Source organism: Cottoperca gobio, chromosome 6 (genome assembly GCF_900634415.1).
Source record: "Cottoperca gobio chromosome 6, fCotGob3.1, whole genome shotgun sequence".
Taxonomy (NCBI): Eukaryota; Metazoa; Chordata; class Actinopteri; order Perciformes; family Bovichtidae; genus Cottoperca; species Cottoperca gobio.
This window is the reverse complement of record NC_041360.1, coordinates 12,632,865-12,650,039: the sequence shown is the minus strand read 5'-3', so window position 1 is coordinate 12,650,039 and position 17,175 is coordinate 12,632,865. Positions and strand designations below refer to the sequence as shown.

The 17,175-nt window shown below is 39.6% G+C and overlaps 1 protein-coding gene across 2 annotated transcripts; it reads left to right on the top strand.

Annotated features, from left to right (window-relative positions):
- Positions 1–2,523: 2,523 nt before the first annotated feature.
- On the top strand, positions 2,524–17,084 carry nudt4a (nudix (nucleoside diphosphate linked moiety X)-type motif 4a). 2 transcript variants are annotated; one of them, XM_029433441.1, is made up of 5 exons: positions 2,524–2,649; positions 9,249–9,359; positions 12,108–12,152; positions 12,559–12,646; positions 15,384–17,084. In XM_029433441.1, exons 1-5 carry the CDS (start codon positions 2,647–2,649, stop codon positions 15,590–15,592), a joined length of 456 nt encoding a protein of 151 aa, XP_029289301.1. In that variant the 5' UTR covers positions 2,524–2,646; the 3' UTR covers positions 15,593–17,084. The 2 variants fall into 2 exon arrangements, with proteins under 2 accessions (XP_029289301.1, XP_029289300.1); XM_029433440.1 differs by having other exon boundaries at positions 2,542–2,983.
- Positions 17,085–17,175: the final 91 nt, after the last annotated feature.

Genomic DNA, 17,175 nt, shown 5'->3' with positions numbered 1-17,175 from the left:
TGTCATCACAGTCTAATGCTACAAGACTCAGTGGTTTTCTTCTTCCAATGACATTTATTTCACAAAGCAGTGGTTACATTTGAGCTGTCAGTTGTTTGATGGCGAGCGTGGTGGTGGATAGGGGTGGGTGGGTGATGAGGGGCTGATCTGCATGAGCGGAGATGCTGGGTTGTTATGGGATCAAACTCCAAAAGATCAATGAAGGCTTTGACTCTCAACTGTCGTGATTTGGTTTCTGGCCTTAAAAGTCTTTGTAAATTCATTATTTCTATTGATCTGGGAAGGAAATGTTTTCCTGCTCCCAGAATGCTATGACACAGTCCCCCTACATACTTTTATGTTCTGTAAATAAAATCTGTTGATTAAAAAAATGTGTGTGTGTGTGTGTGCCCTGATGAGACTTTCTCTGTGCGCGTGTGGACAGACGGACAGATTACATCTTTATCACCTATTAGTTTAGGCCTACATGGATTTTGTATGCTCACATATTCGACATAGCTCAACTTCAACTTGAGGTCTAATGAGCCATGATAAATATAAACAGCTGTGTGGGTGTGCAGAACTCTTAGCATATGTTTTGTATAAATTGAGAAAAGAAGCGAGTAACTACTGTATAGTTGTTAAATAAATGCAGTAGACTAAACGGTACAACATTTCCCTCCGATTGTGAAATAGGAGTATAAAGTAACAAAAAACTTTTAAATACAGTACTTAAATGCCTTTATGTATTTAAAATGGTCGACGCTTTGCAACCGCCAAAGTATGTATGCTTCTATTGTGTAAATTATGACTTCTTACATTTTTACTGAACATTCATCTTTCTTTTACTGTAGATTGTATTGTGTATTGGGTTTTTATGTAAACGTGTCCTGTCTGGATGTGATATGATTTATTTTAATGTACCATTTATTATTGCAGATTTTACACATTAAAACCTAAGACAATTGTCTGACTTTTGCACGCAAAAAGTAGATCATGAAATTACGACTCTCCCTTAATGCAGTGAAAGATACTCTCATTAAAGCTTCGGTAGGTAACATCGGAGAAGTTGGCAAGAGTAAACTAGTTTTTAAAACTATCCGACCGAAACACACTGTTGCCAACTCTTCTGCAATGACGGGCAGAGTGCGCGCAGGGAGTGAGGTAGGTACAGGCAGGTCAAACTTATTAAAGTCCTGCTACAGCCACGTATGCGGGATTTCTTTTTTCTTCTTATCGTTTTATTGTCAGAGCATTTGATTTATTGATTGCTGTCGTGACGTAAAGAGTATCTCAACAAATATAACAAAAAATGTTTCTGAGATATATTACCCACCCAAAGTCATACTGTTCTCTAAACTTTGTGCCTAAAACTATCACACAGTTAGTAATTGTCTTTGCAGAGCGTGATATGGTACCTTTCATCCCTCATGTATGTAAGCAGCATAGTGCTGCTTTTGTTGTGATAATTACATAACAATCAAGACTTTTGTTCCTTTAACAAAAACACTTTCTTGCTCTGGTTTCTGCCTGATATGTGTCCGAAAGTTATTAATGTCTACCATGTCCTGATTTTGGTACAGTCTTCAATGAAGACTACATATTCAGCTAATCGCACATTTTTGAACGCCTCTAAACATTTTCACTCTTGAACACTTTCTGTTGTTTAGAGACAGTGCACATCCACTAGAGGGAAGCCCTGCGCTTTGTGACATTTATACTCAGCAGTGGGCCTACATTACAGGCTTACAACTAGCGTGCTGCCGTAAAAAACCTCTGAGTTTTACCACAAGGCTGCTTCACTGAACTCAACATTGTTTTCTTTATTTGACCTTAAAACCGCAGGGCACGGCCTTATGCTTCCTTCAGCAATTGTGGGAAGTTTGGTAATCAGAATCCAAATGCGAGTGGAAACTTTGTCGCTTGTTGGTGACCTTTGTTGCCGATATATAAGTTTAGCCGGCATGTCATTTCTGATATATAAAAACAAAAGTAATGCCAATGTGCTGCAAGGAATAAGAGGTATGATTTGTATATGTATGCATCGGTTTAGGGTGTATTTGTCTACTTTTGTTTCTTTAGATGTCAATGTGAAAATGATTGACCCCCTACTATTCTCCTCTTAAAAATAATTGTATTTCTATATATGTAACAGGAGATAAGAGGTTAGATCATTTAAACACAATGGGGGGGGGGGGGGGTTACTGCTGTTAAAACATGTGATGGAGGAGGGTGGCATGTATGTTTGTTGTAAAAATGATAATAGAAATACTTTAAAATAATAATTTCTGAAATTAAACTCCAATATCACAAACTGTTACTATAGGTTGTCCTGCTTTGTTTGTATCTTATACCAACAGGCACTGAAATGATCTTCAATGTATCTCAGTTTAAGGTTGAAGATCTCATGCGCGGCACTTGAAAGCAACATTTGTAAAGGCATTACTCACTATTACTACTACTGCTGGCAGCTGTATGAAAATACTTGATCCATGTTTGACTTATCAATCGTGTTGTTAATGATGAACATGAAACTCAGTGTAACGTAGGGGCTGACCGGCAGCTTGTTGCGCAGCTCTCAGGTCAGCTGGTAGCAGCTCACCTCGCCGAGCACAGATGGGAGCGAGTTTGTTGAATCATGCGTGTTGACAGCGGCACTAAACCACCATGGTAGGTACCATATACGACCAGAAGCAGTCTGACATTGCCCAGGAATGAATGAATCGAGTGCACACTTTGTAACTGGGACTATCTGAAGAAGTTTAAAGTTGGGAGTACTTCGGGAGATACGCTCCTGCTCTGCCTCTCTCTCGGACAGCCGAAGCCACTTTCTTCAGCGTCTGGTTGAATCCAGATTTTCGCTTTTACCAACATTTTCCCAGACACTCGACGATTGGGAACATAAATGATGAAGTTTAAGCCCAACCAGACCAGGACGTACGACGGCGAAGGGTTCAAGAGGAGAGCAGCGTGTGTGTGTTTTAAAAACGAAAAAGAGGACGAGGTAAGAGATGTGTCCGTCGACGCTGAAGTTCGCTGGTTAAACTGTTTGCAGTGGGCATTTACTACCAGGCTTTATTGTTGACAAAGTCTCCATGTTACTCCTGAACTCTGCCTGTCTATTGCAGGCTACTCGTCTTTATCAGTAGTTAATAGACATGTCACATACCGCAAGCCGAGTTTAATATTGCGTGTGCTAGTCCATTCTCGTGTTTTTAATTGGTGTGTTGAGCAGAGGTGAACATAACTTGGCTGAAATCCAAAATATTTGACATGAAACAGTAAGGGGTCTTACAAGCTGGCACTCACTGTACCCAGCACACAGCAGGAGACCCATCATTTGAATTTCCTGTCTATAACTCGTAATTCATAAAGGCATCCTCATTGCGTCCTGGCACTACAAACTGTGCAGGCTGAAGTATTGTCATTGACAGTCCTGCACCCTCAATAATGTATTTGATTACATATTTCTTCAACCACAGTTGCATTTCATAGGTCTAATATTGCATGTGATCATAAACTTTCGTGCCACCTTGGTATGTAATGCACCTCAGCCTTTAAAGGTTGTGTAAGTTATGCCAGAATGTAAACTTAAAACAATGAACTAACATTATAAACTGAATGAGAAGAGGTAACAGTGTTGATGTCAAAGACGTCTATGTGTTGTGTTGCAGAGATATCTACTGAAATGAGCATGCTAACTGACTAGCCTCGGCCCGTCCAGTCTTGTAATACCACTTGTTCCTCTAGAGGTGATAGTGAGTCACTGTTTAGTTAGCAGTTAGCTCGAGTTCAGCCACAGCACCTGGGAGCTGTAACTGCCAGTGCTGGGACTTGTTCTGGCTGAGCTCAAGACTCTTTGGCCGCTGACTGGGGATCCGTCTGACGGAGGCGGCTGCAGAGTGCCGGCTCTGCCGACCTCTCTACTCCTCTGGCGGGATGCTCACCTGGCTGCGCCGCCACCGGGAAGACGAGACGAATATGCATCATTTTCTATTTTCTGCCACTTTGTATTTAGTCCAATAAACAAACTAACGTAACGTTACATGGACTACAGCCCCGGTTAATGTTAGTGCCCCGTAAACACAGATGGATCAGCCCCACGTGAAGATTATAAGACAGCAAATGTTTTTTGACCGAAGATCAGAGTTTTAGCAGTTTCACACAATATGAAGACTAAATTAGAATACAATAAATGTGCCAAACTACTACAACTAAAATATGAACATTAGAGATTGTATGGACCCACTTTAGAGGTGAAACACTCCCCCCTATTTCTTTGGAGCAGGTGGCTCAGAATTACACATTTAACCTTTAAATGCCATCTGTCATTCTAAAATATTGCATCTACATTCATGCACAAAGGTGGTGCTTGTTTTCTAACTTGCACTGGCATCAGCTGATGTGGTTATTGTACAGGGTAATTTCCATATCAGCACATGTCATTGTGACCACTTGTCCTTTGCTGAGGCACCATGCCAGTCCTGCTGCATTTCTTATAATATCCCATGTGCAATTGTGTTTGTTTAACTGTAGTATGATTGTGATGCAGTTCTGCAAAATTTGTCTAATGCATACAAGTCGAACTCCCAGACAGTAAACAATACGAGTATAGAAAAACGATAAATACCTAAATAAACTATACGAGAATGAGCAAATTACTCAAAAATATACAACATAGTAAACATATATAAAATAGTAAACATTGTTAAAAGGTGAAATGAACATTGCAGATAGAGTGGCAACAGTATATAAATAAATGCAAGAATTGAAAGTATAGTATAATGCATACATATGTGAATTTCCTTGGTTATATTCTCCTTCAATAGTTTATTGTTCATTATTTAAGGCTCTGATAGCCTGTCAGAAGAAACTTTTCCTGTATTAAATTATGTGTCATACAGCAAAATTACAATAGGCAGCCAGGACTTGTCCTACATCTGCTCAGTTTTTCACACACCCACTCAAAAATGCTCACCTCTAAATCCAAGTAGTTTCTATAGTCAAACATCAAATGTGACCTGTCACTTCAAATATTAACATCAAACGCATCCTGCTACCTAACAGGTTGATGTGGCTGATGAGGAACTTTAGAGAATTTCAAATAGTGATATACAGTATATGCACCGTGACATTACAAATGACCAGGTTTTAATATGTCTCCCATTACACTCATTCTGCAGCCAACATAAAAGCATCTAAAGAGTGCAGGCATTTTCCAAAACGTATATTATTTTCATCCGATGCTGCTGAAATAAAGTTTTTTTTTAGTTGGGTTAGTTATAGAGTTAATATGGAGGAAGTTGCACTGAGGGAAGGTGTTATCCGAGATAACGGAGCGTGTCTGCCTAGTGACGGTGGTCCATCTCAGCACCACATGTGATAGGGGGAGTGGAGTCGTAGGGGGCTGGCTGGGGGGATTGAGTGTTAAACTATGTGCAAAACACCAAGTGACATATCAGCTGCAATTTATAGAAACAAGGTGCAGGCACTTGCTGTCCCCTGACAGATTTACTTTCCCGCTCCTCGTGCTCCCTCCCTCTCCTCTTCCCAATCACTCACTCTCTCTCTCTCTCTCTCTCTCTCTCTCTCTCTCTCTCTCTCTCTCTCTCTCTCTCTCTCTCTCTCGCCGGCTCCCCCCCCCCCTCTCTCTATCTCTCCCTCTCTCCTGCTTGTATGTGACGGAGTGCTGACATATGCTAAAAGTCACTTTGAATATTGTTGATTGCACTGGGCGATGATGAAATGGTCTCATTCCATCCTGATATCATCCTTAATTCTCACTGTCTGTGCTTTGATTGCATTTGTCACACATCATGTGGTAAACTATCCATCCAGTCTGCATGGCTGGTTAACAGTCACTTCCTCAACATGTCAGCTCAGTCCAGCAACAGGTCTGCAGAAAAATATTTGACAGGATGACTTCAAAGTAAAAGAGGTATAAAAAAAAAAAAAGAACGCACAATAATAAATATATAAATTAACAATCTACATCCAGGTCCATTAGGGGGCAGGGGGAGAGGTGGGACGGAGGGGAATTGCTGTAATTGGATTGGATTGTGATGAGGTGTTGATCACCTTTTTAAAGCTGATGTGGATGTGCTCTCACTGAGGTGTGTGCTGCCTGTTGGGGTCATTAACCTCCTCTGCTAAGCTCTTTTGTTTTCATTCAGAAGGCGACTGCTGATCCAGTGGTTTTTGAAAAGCGTGTGTGTGTGTGTGTGTGTGTGTGTGTGTGTGTGTGTGTGTGTGTGTGTGTGTGTGTGTGTGTGTGTGTGTGTGTGTGTGTGTGTGTGTGTGTGTGTGTGTGTGTGTGTGTGTGTGTGTGTGTGTGTGTGTGTGTGTGTGTGTGTGTGTGTGTGTGTGTGTGTGTGAAATTGCGCATGCATTTGTATCAGTGAGACAGCTACCAGTGTCTCTACAGCCCCCAGGGCTCTGCACTGTCTGTGGGGCTCTTGCAGGGCACAGATTCAAATGAGACTGCTCTCATCCCCTGCAGCCATTAAGTTACCACCTCGTCATCACGAAGCAAACTCTTTACACCACATCAATGTCACATATAGTGTAACACTCCTATTGGACATGAATTACATTTGTATATATAGGGCCTATATTTTGAATTGATTTACCGGTAGATCACTTTGTAGCGATCTGATTTCACTTTGACATTGCTTGTGTAAGACAATAAAACCAAATGTACTTTTATTGGCACTGTATTCTAGATTAGCTGGACTTAAATGAAAAGCTCTGCTACATTACTGATCTAAGTAAAAATCAAAGTAGAAAGGTGCAGGATTGCCTCATGGGACGCGTTGTTCTTTAGCATCCTTTGGCATCTATATTTGCGTTTTTGTAAATGTGAGCCATGCACTAAAGTTGATATCTTCCCTAACTTAAAATTGCTCTATAAAGAGTAGAGTAGTGAAACAGCCAGGTAAAGATCTAACTGCAGATTCAGTTCCTGATGGCAAAATGACTTGTACCGTCTAACTTGGCCTGTTATCTATGCATAAATATTGACAGAGTTGCCTGTGTTAAGAATAAGTCACGCGGTCTCCAGAGAGTTTGTTAATGCGAGAACAGAGACACCCACATGCATTTAAGCAATTATATCAATGATCCAAAGCAAGTAAACATGTAAACAGGAGCTCTTTGTCAGTTTTAGGTTGTAGTGTTGTAGTGTGCTTATTCATGACGAGGTTGAGTCCTGAGAATTACTCCTGACCTGCTTACAGAATTGAGTTACAAGCCAAGTCATCGGCGTAAAGTTTCACTCATCACAGTCATTTCTGTGCAATGTAGAACGCCTTTGACAGCCATGAAGTGCTTGTTACAAATCTGCCAATGCTTTCACTATCAGGTCTCGGGAAGAATGCAGAGACATCTTAACATTGGGAAACCTCAGCTGGGACAGTTGTGTTCCCCTATAGTGTATAAACTAGCATGCAAAAATCAGCTTACAGCGTATGCTGACTTTTGGTGCAAGCTTTTAATCAATCTTTGCTGTCAAGAGAGCTTTTACTAAGTGTCACGGGTCTGAAAGGATTCAGGAAGTATTCACGCATGGATGTAATGGGTCAGTGTGATGCCAGAAAGGGTTTAAAGTGACTACACCTCTGGAGGGGCACCATCCTTAAAAAAGATTAAACTGCATTGGTTTGTGGCATACCTGTCAACATTGGAATTTCAAAATAAGGGAATTTATTTTGCCGGACTCCGCCCATATCTTAACAGCTCTCAGCCACCAATGTAAACGTAAACGCATAAGGGACGGGTATATACATTGTACAGACATGTTTATAAGATGTATGTATTTTATTTGATGAGTTATTATCATCAATGTATTTGATGATTGATGAGTTGTGTGGCTTTTGTTTCCCCCGACGAGTACTTCCTTGCGATGGCAGAGTCGGGAAACATGTCCAACGACACTGCGACTGAAATCATCGCAGAAGCTGAAGGCTACATTATTTTTGGCGCAAAGCATCGACATCTTTCCCTCAGCTTTGGTCTCTTGCTCTGCCTCCGACAGTTCTTGTCATGAAGTCATTGACAGTGAATGTTTTGTGCTCTTGGGCGTGTGCTTGTGCTTGGACGATTTTTCATGCTGGCGAACATCGCTTATTCCGCTGTGTGCGATGCTAACATCTGAATGGCACACTTTACAAAAACCACGAGTTTGCCCGACTCTGCTTTTATTAAATAAGGGAAGGTCTCCTCCCATTTGGTACTTGCATAAAGTTTTAACTTGTTTGGCAGGTACAACTGCGTCTCCATCTATCTCCCGTTCACTGTGACTCTCATCCATATGTTGTCGTCTTCTTCTGTGTTATTGTTCCTGTTTTCTTCTTCTGTGCGTTTACTGGCGGATAACGTTTAAAACAGCTAAAGTTAAACATAATACAGCCACCTGCTCTACCGGAGGCCACTTTACACTTTTTAATTAGGCCTATTTTTTTTTTTGAAAGTTTAACAATACGGGATAATTACAGGAAAATATTTAAACGGGAGAAAAACGGGATAGAAGTAAAATTACGGGATAATCCCGGGAAAAGCAGGAGGGTTGACAGGTATGGTTTGTGGTCAGTCAATCATAGTGTGTGGCTTTAGTTGGATTATTTCATAGACTGCTGATTTGTCATCTTTTTTTCATGTTGTATAGCAATTAGTTACTGTTTCAGATAGTTTTGAATGAAATAGTTTTTTGACTATTCTATTTTGAGGTTGTTGTTCGTCTTAATATTGAATTGTTTTGCCTTTTTTATATTTTTATAGTCCACCTAAAATATTAGATATTCTTTACAGGTCATGCTTTTATTGTATCCTCCTGTGGTCACATCTCAGACTGCAAAACTCTCAGGACAGGAAAGGTGAGTTAGGCTTAAGTGTTGGGAAAATGATATCAAATGTAATGTTTCATACCACGGTAATAGTAAATCTAAAAATGGCGGGTTTTTGTATCGGCTTGCGTTTTTCATGCTGGGAACATCTACCAGCGAACATAAGTTACTCTCATTTACTTATTTTAGTTATGTGGCAAATAGCGGTACATGCTTACCACGCTCATATTGCATTAAGCAAATGAAGTGAATGACTGGCATGACATGCGAGATGTTCGATACACATCCTGCTGAATGACTAGCACCACACTCGGCCACCACCAGACACCTATCGTGGTGGCGGAGTCTAAAGTAGGGCATGCCGTTGCCATGTTTTTGGCACTAAGAACTCTGCAGCGGGCACCTGACGAAGGCCTTTCTCATTGGCAGGTGCTACTGGTGAGCAGCAGTCGCCATCCAGACCAATGGATCGTGCCAGGAGGAGGAATGGAGCCTGAGGAGGAGCCCTGTGGGGCCGCTGTCAGGGAGGTGTACGAAGAGGTGAGCTCATGCGCTGAAGAAAACCGGCACAAACATCTTCTGCGCTTCTTCTATATTGTTTTTTTAGTTGGCACTACTTTAAAGCAGCCAGTAAAACATGTCCATAGTGTTTTTGAATGTTCAACAACAGATTACATATACTTGACATTACTGCTGACCAGCGGTTGAAAGTAACTGTACTTCCTTACAATTTTGAGGTACTATATATTTCCCCTTATACTTCACTCCACAACATCTCAGAGGGAAATATTGTACTGTTTACATAAAGTTACTTTGCAGATTGAGATTCAATGCAGGTGAAAGTTTGACTTTGTTGTTTGTGAGCTCAACTGGTTGTGGGAACTTCAAACATGTGAGTTATGAGAGTCAGCTGATCAACAGCATTGCTTTCAAAAGCTATGTTGTCATAAAAGGAAAGTAGAAAACATGGATATTGTCATGTGTTCAAAATGTCTCTGGAACTTACCACAAGTATGTGAACGCATCAGTAAGAACGTTTTCACAACTCTGACTGCATTGTGTGATGATAACGTTGACAAAAAACATAAAGCAGGCTAAGAAGTCGTTGTGGTTGATAATGCAATTTTAAAAATCTGCAAAAACAGCGTACAAGACCTGTTAACCTCACATAACACTGGCACAAATGCTTAATTGAAAGGTCGGCATTGCATATTCTGAAACCATTTATGCTTATATTCACTTAATGTTCACAGACACAAATGATCATTATCATAAACATAAAGCGAGTTTGACAGCAAGTCTTTAAAGTCTGTTGTACGAGCCAGGTTCAGGTGACAAATGGAAATATTTGGCAATGATAGACGAATTACCAGTTGATTGTTCTGTGGTTTAGTAAATGGGATTGCTAGTGGCTGGACTGGAGTGCGCTTTGAGTCTCTGCCTTGGATAGAAGTGTGCTGACAGTTTTGAAGTATGGCAGTGACATTTGGGAAAGGGTTTCCAGTTACCCACATCCTGTGCCTCCCAGACCAGACATGTACCTGAATATAGATGAGCTGCAAACCAACTTGTGACAATTCCAAACGTCATGTTTAATACCCTGCTGTCGAGTTCAATGTCAATGTGATAGTTTTAATTTGTGCAGATGTGAGATTTGTCTTTCCTATCGGGCGGTTTTCAAATATAATTGTTATATCTTGTTTTGTATCATCACTAGAATAATAAAAGGTGACATATTGACAAAAACAGCTGTGTTCTGAGCAGGTTCTGAGTACGTAATGTGTGCACACTGGAAAAGTGACATAGTTACAGTATGCTCAAAAGTGAATAGCATAAAAACTAAAAAAATAATGTTTGATTTTTTTTCTACTTGCACAAAGTTAAAAATAAATGGTGGTTACTGCTGAAGGGAGATCTTGGGAAACATACAAAGAAATGTTTTTGCTTTTCTATTTGTTAGGTTGAAATTATGTGGATGTTTTGTTCATTCACTGCAAAAACAATATACCATAAAGACGATAATAGCACAAAGCTCTGCTCAGGGTGATTGATTGTCTGTTGTTAGTCTGTTGGTTAGACGTCCTTACTGATCCCGGCGGTTCTGAAATGAGAGGCGAAGTCTGAAATATTCCACACATTGGAGTGTCTGCCAGCCAGCAACAGGGAGATCTTTATTTTTTATTTTATTTTTACAAAAAGTTGATTATATGTACATGCCGTCAGTATCTGCTGACTTGGAGCATGCTCCACAAGCTGCCTAGCTTCATGGACACACTCTGATATGGTGGTTTGTGATCAAAGCTCTCTACTTGTGACCTGTCATCTCAGGCTGTAGTTTATTTATAAGTTTGAGAGTAGTTAAAATAAATATGGGCTTGGAATATGTTTAGCACCCTGAAAAGGTTAAAACAGTATGTGTTCAGAAAATGAAACATGGTTTGTATCTCGTGACCTCATTTGTTTTTGAACTTCTCGTGGATTTCCCGCCCCCCCAGGTTGTAGGGCTGCACGACATGAGGAAAATATACGATTCACTCCTAAAATACTACAAATTGCTTGTTTAAAAAAAGAAAAAAAGATTCTTTAAATGAACAAATTGAACTTCAAACTGAACAGAAAAGTCACAAATAAAGAGAAAGAATGAGTTACATTTTAAAATGCAGTTTTCCACTGATGCTCTCTTTAAACTAACTCCAAGTGCAATATCGCATCTTTTGTGTTCATATCGCAATGAAGGTACAAAAACAATACATTGTGCAGCCCTACCAGGCTGTAGCACCACTGCTCTTGAGTGAGGTGATGACGTTTCCACAGCTAAATTCAGTGAGCATGGTCTTCTACAAGTAAATCAGTCACAAACTGTGCATAAGCAGAAATTAATCATGACTTGTACACTGTGCTTGTTTTAAGCCCCCCTGTCTGCTCATCCTGTCACTCAGACTATCTTTAGGTCTACCTATGCTGCCCCACAAGCAGATGGCAATGCTCTGATGGTACCCTGCTACAAGGTTTCCTGTCCTAAATGAGACAAATGTTCAACTGAGAATGTGCGTGCATATCAGAACAGGGACAAGCTGTTCCAAGTACCAGGTTACACGTTCCCACTGTGTTGCAGCTGTATGAAAACATTGCACAGTTACAGCCTTTTTAGTACGATTCATATCTTTATCTCGTACTTAATGAGTTGCAGCCTGTAATGGTCAGTGCCGGCGATATACAACACTGTGTGGTCACTCAAATGTAAATGTAATGAATGACTCTTGATTAGTTTTCTTCACGTGTGTGCAGGCTGGTGTGAAGGGAAGGCTTGGCAGATTACTCGGGATTTTTGAGGTAAGATTGTCGTACTCATGGAAAATTGTAATAGATTCTGACGGGGCATATAATGCATAATATTACACAGATTACATACCTGTATCAGTTTAGCTGCTTTATCAGTAATACATGCGATATGATTCACAATATTGGATGGAATGAGCATTTTTGCATCATTCCTATTTTCATAAAAAATAAAATAAAGTGGTATTTTGACACATATTTTGCCTTTTTAACAAATATTGCCCGTCCTGCAATTTGGATTTTGCTCTAGTACATATTGCGATTTCAATAACATTCCCTTTTACTTGTACAGCACTAGTTAACATCATGTATTTTATTATATATGAATGCTTTGCTTGCATTACATTGACACAGTTTACTGCAGGGATATTAAGTAGTGTCTTCATTTATACCTTTGCAGCAAAATAAAGACAGTAAGCACAGGACGTACGTCTACACCCTCATGGTGACGGAGACACTGGAGGACTGGGAGGACTCTGTCAACATTGGTATGCCTCTAAGTTTAAGTCTCACTTTGTCATCGTATCACTACACACAGAAGAAAAAAAAAAGCAACAAATTAGTTTTTTCCAGGGGTTTATTGAAATGATATAAATGTTATTTAGGTTAAAACATTTATTCATATCAGTACACAAATCATAATATTTCCGTGCTCAACAATTCTGACTCTCAATCAATTTGAATTGATGTTGTCTTTTTGACAGTAGAGATGGTTGAGAAAGACCGTCGGGGCATCCGGTCCTCTCTCTGTAAACTGAGACACTGGGACACGTACTTATCTATGACGTCAAACCAGCCGATCTACAGCGTTTACCGTCCTAAAATACTCACCGAAAATATGCAGCAAAAACTTGTCCTCCTAAAATTAACTACCACTGCATCGACAATGTTCTGGAGGTAACTTATTACAGCGATCAACAGAAAATTAATCTGCCACTATTTTGAAAATCTATTAATCGTTTTAAGTAGTTTTTCAATACAGAACATTCTCTGGTTCCAGCTTCTTAACTTTGACGTTGTTTTGCTTTCTGTTTTTTATTTTGATAGTAAACTGACTTTACAGATGTTGGATCGTTGGTTGGATAAAACAACATCTGAAGATGTCACCCTGGGTTTTGGATTTTTATGATGAGCATTTTTCAGTATTCAGACATCAAACATTATCGATAAAAACAATATTTATCAGCCCTAAAATGAATATTCTTTCCCTCCATTGCTCAACTTTTGGCCCATCACTGAAAAAAAAACAACTTAAAATGTTAGCTCTTCCAAGCTGGTCTGGAAAAAAGTAGCTGTTATAATTTACTCCCTTCACCCATATAAATAAAGTTTAGCTTGTTCACCAGAGGGAGGAATGTTTGCTTCGCCCAGTTGTTTTCCAGTTATCATCACTCACCACAGCCCCCTCCTTACGTGTCCTCTCTTGCCCTGCATGTTTAATTCTCTCTCTCTCTCTCTCTCTTCTCTCTCGCTCTCGCTCTCTTCTCTCTCGCTCTCGCTCTCTCTCGCTCTCGCTCTCGCTCTCGCTCTCGCTCTCGCTCTCGCTCTCTCTCTCTCTCTCTCTCTCTCTCCTGAAAGGCCAGTGATGGTGCACTTCAGGGTGTCAACATAAAGTGGCGGTCCCCCCCTCTCTCACACCACCCTATGATAATCACGGGCCATGCCAAATTCCTTACTGTTAGGAATAGAATTGGATGAGATGATGGGTTTGAAGTGTATGTATATATATAGAGATAGATAGAGAGAGAGGAGATAGAGAGAGAGGGAGAGAGAGAGAGAGGAGAGAAGAGAGAGAGAGAGAGAAGAGGAGGAGAGAGAGAGGAGAGAGAGAGAGAGAGAGAGAGAGGAGAGAGAGAGAGAGAGATAGAGGAGAGAGAGGAGAGAGAGATAGAGAGGGAGAAGAGGAGAGGGAGAGAGAGAGAGAGGGAGAGAGAGAGAGAGAGAGAGAGATAGAGAGATATATATATATAGATATATATAGTTATATATATATATATATAGTATATATATATATAGTTATATATATATAGATAGTATATATATATATATATATATATATATATATATAGTATATATATATATATAGTTATATATAGTATATATATATATATATATATATATATATATATATATATATATATATATAAAAATAACTCCCAGCTGACGGTTTACTGGACACATCTTTTTTTATTGAAGGTGTCTTTTTAGGAAGATTTGGTGACATGAGGGCTTTGTAAACATTAACTGAAGGTCAGGAATGTCCATTTCCACTCTGACTTTGGTGCTGCAGCATGTGCTGAACAGTTTGTTCTTGAGCATGTTTAATAATATTGTGGTTTAGTAATTAAAGGTTGTTTTGCCTGTTGAGCAATCTTACTCACCGCTAAGGCGCAGAGGCACAGTAACACGGCTGCAGAGTTTTAGAAGAATGTCAGTTTCATTCTTAAGCGTGATGAGGGATGGCAGCACAAGACCAAGCTTCAACCAGTTGAGGGCATCTTGAGGTTGAGGTATCTTATCTCTAGCTTCAACACTTGCACTTTTAATTTAATTTGATATATATTAATTTATACAACAAACAATATGGCCACCCATCAATCCCTCAACATGTGGTACATTCACATCGAGCAGCGGAAATAAATATGGAGGAGGTCACATTTAGCCCTACCCAACGTCATTACGTGTAAACGTATATACTGTATATCCACATATACATACATGCCTGCATCAATCTAGAAGGTAAATATATAGTAAATACAATATACATGCATAATAGGCATATACTCAGGAACATATTTAACGTAACCATACAAAACCGAATAGTGATAAAAATAGAAATAATGTAAATAACTGGTACAGACAGATACTAGGTCTGCAACTAATGATTATTGTCATTATCAATTCATTTGTTTAGTGTACAAAATGTCAGTAAAGAGTGAAAAATGCCCATCCCATATACTTAAAGACGAAGGTGATGTCTGTAAATGTCTTGTTTTGTCAGTCCAAAACCCAAAGATGTTCAGTTTGATATGATATGATATAAATCGATCATCAAAATATTTTTCTGTCGATCTACTAATTAGAGTAGTTGACTTCTTGTTGTACCCAATACTCAATACCAACAACGGCCAACCATTTAGTATAATCCATGGTTGTTGATGATAAGCACAACACTAAGCTTCTACCAGTTGATCAGTCCTTATCTTTACTTGAATGTCTTCACAGGACGGAAGAGGAAGTGGTTCAAAGTTGACGAAGCCATCAGGGTGCTGCAGAGCCACAAGCCTGTCCACGCAGAGTACCTACGCAGGCTCACAAACAGCTGCGTTCCTGTGTGTAGCCCGACTAACGGCAAGACCCCGAGCTCCCAAGTGATGGACAACAACACGCCTCACTGTGTTGTTTGCTCCACACAGGGCTCAGCCAACAGATAGGACGATCACCAGCAGCAAGCAGTGCTTCTAAGAGGACACCGGGATGGACATCTGACAAAGACTTCTGCATTGATTGCATTACTAACGCAGCCTCTTAATATGTACAGTATGGACTTCCTTGAAGTTGATTTGAAACCCAGTTTGAGGGAGTGCCAAAATGTTTTCCAAGTATATTCAAGATTTTTATATGTATATTTTTTAACTGCCATCAACAGCTAATGGAGCAAATGTGTCCTTTTCAAGCGTTCAGCTTCAGATGGGATTTCTCAGTGTGCTGCTTATGCAATGTAAAAGTCCTGAATATTTGACTATCAGTGAACACAAGTGTTTGTGTGGTTTCATTTGAAGTATTTGCTCTTGGAGGAAGTCATTTCCCCACGGTGACTCAGTGGCATAATGCCCTTCTACAAAGCGTTTTGAAGAAGAGAAGCTACATGTGTATGAATCTCTTGTTACAGTTCAGTGTTTTGTGAATCGTTAAGACACTTTACACAGTCTTGTCACAAACTCACGTCTTGTGAGGTATTTAGCCTTAGAGAGCTGAGGGGAAAGTCTGCTTTAATACAACAAGTGTGAACTACATTGCTCCTCCTGTAATCACCACCTAACAAGTACACACAGTATCATCTCTCATCACTGTAATTAAGATCTGCAAACCAGCCACAACACTAAAATGGAGACTTGAATAGTTCTTCCTCAGACATCCTTCTGTTTTTACATTTAGGTAATGTTGTTAGACTGACAAGCGTATTGGTACAGTTAAATACAGGATAAATATCAGCTTTTGTACAATGGAACAGAATTGCAGTACGCATAATCAAAACTTGCAAATGTGCCAAAAAAACAGTATTCAACACAGAAATAATACTTATCTGCAGGAGACACTATTATTATTCAGTGAGAGTGTGAAGTCCTGTTAATGTCTGTGAGGTGTTTGTTTTAGAGGAGAATTACAATGTGCTGTAGTCTGATTCTTATAAGTGTCTTAAACAATAGTAATTTGAGTTTAGTTTCTAAACACTGCACACCAGCACTGACTGGAAGCATTACAATCTGCCTTACACACACACTGTTGAAACCAGACCATTGTTTTTCTCAGCTGTGGTTAGATTTAAACAATATGATATAGAAGGAAACTTGGAGATGTTGTTACAATTTGAATGTACAGTATTTACTAAGAATTTATATAATTTATTTATTTATGTGTCATAGGGAAATACTCCCTCCCATCATGAACAGGAAACTATAACAGGAACTATGACAGGAAGTTATGGTCAGTGTGCCAGACTTTCTTTTTGTCAACACCCCAGAAAGAAAGCGCAAATTATGTGATAAATTCAGTTTATTGACTTCCATTGGCTCTTATACTTGGGGAGCATTTGGAAGATCATTGATAAACCCTTTTTTATTTGTGTATGTGTGATTGGACTATTCTGCTGTGTACCATGATGTTGTATATAAAACATTTAAATAAAAACGTTTATTGATCATCCCCAGTGCCACCGTGTTTTAATCAGTGCAGTAGATCATGTCAGCACTTTTTATAATCTTGAATATAGCCAGGCTGTGTGTCCTGCTTCCCC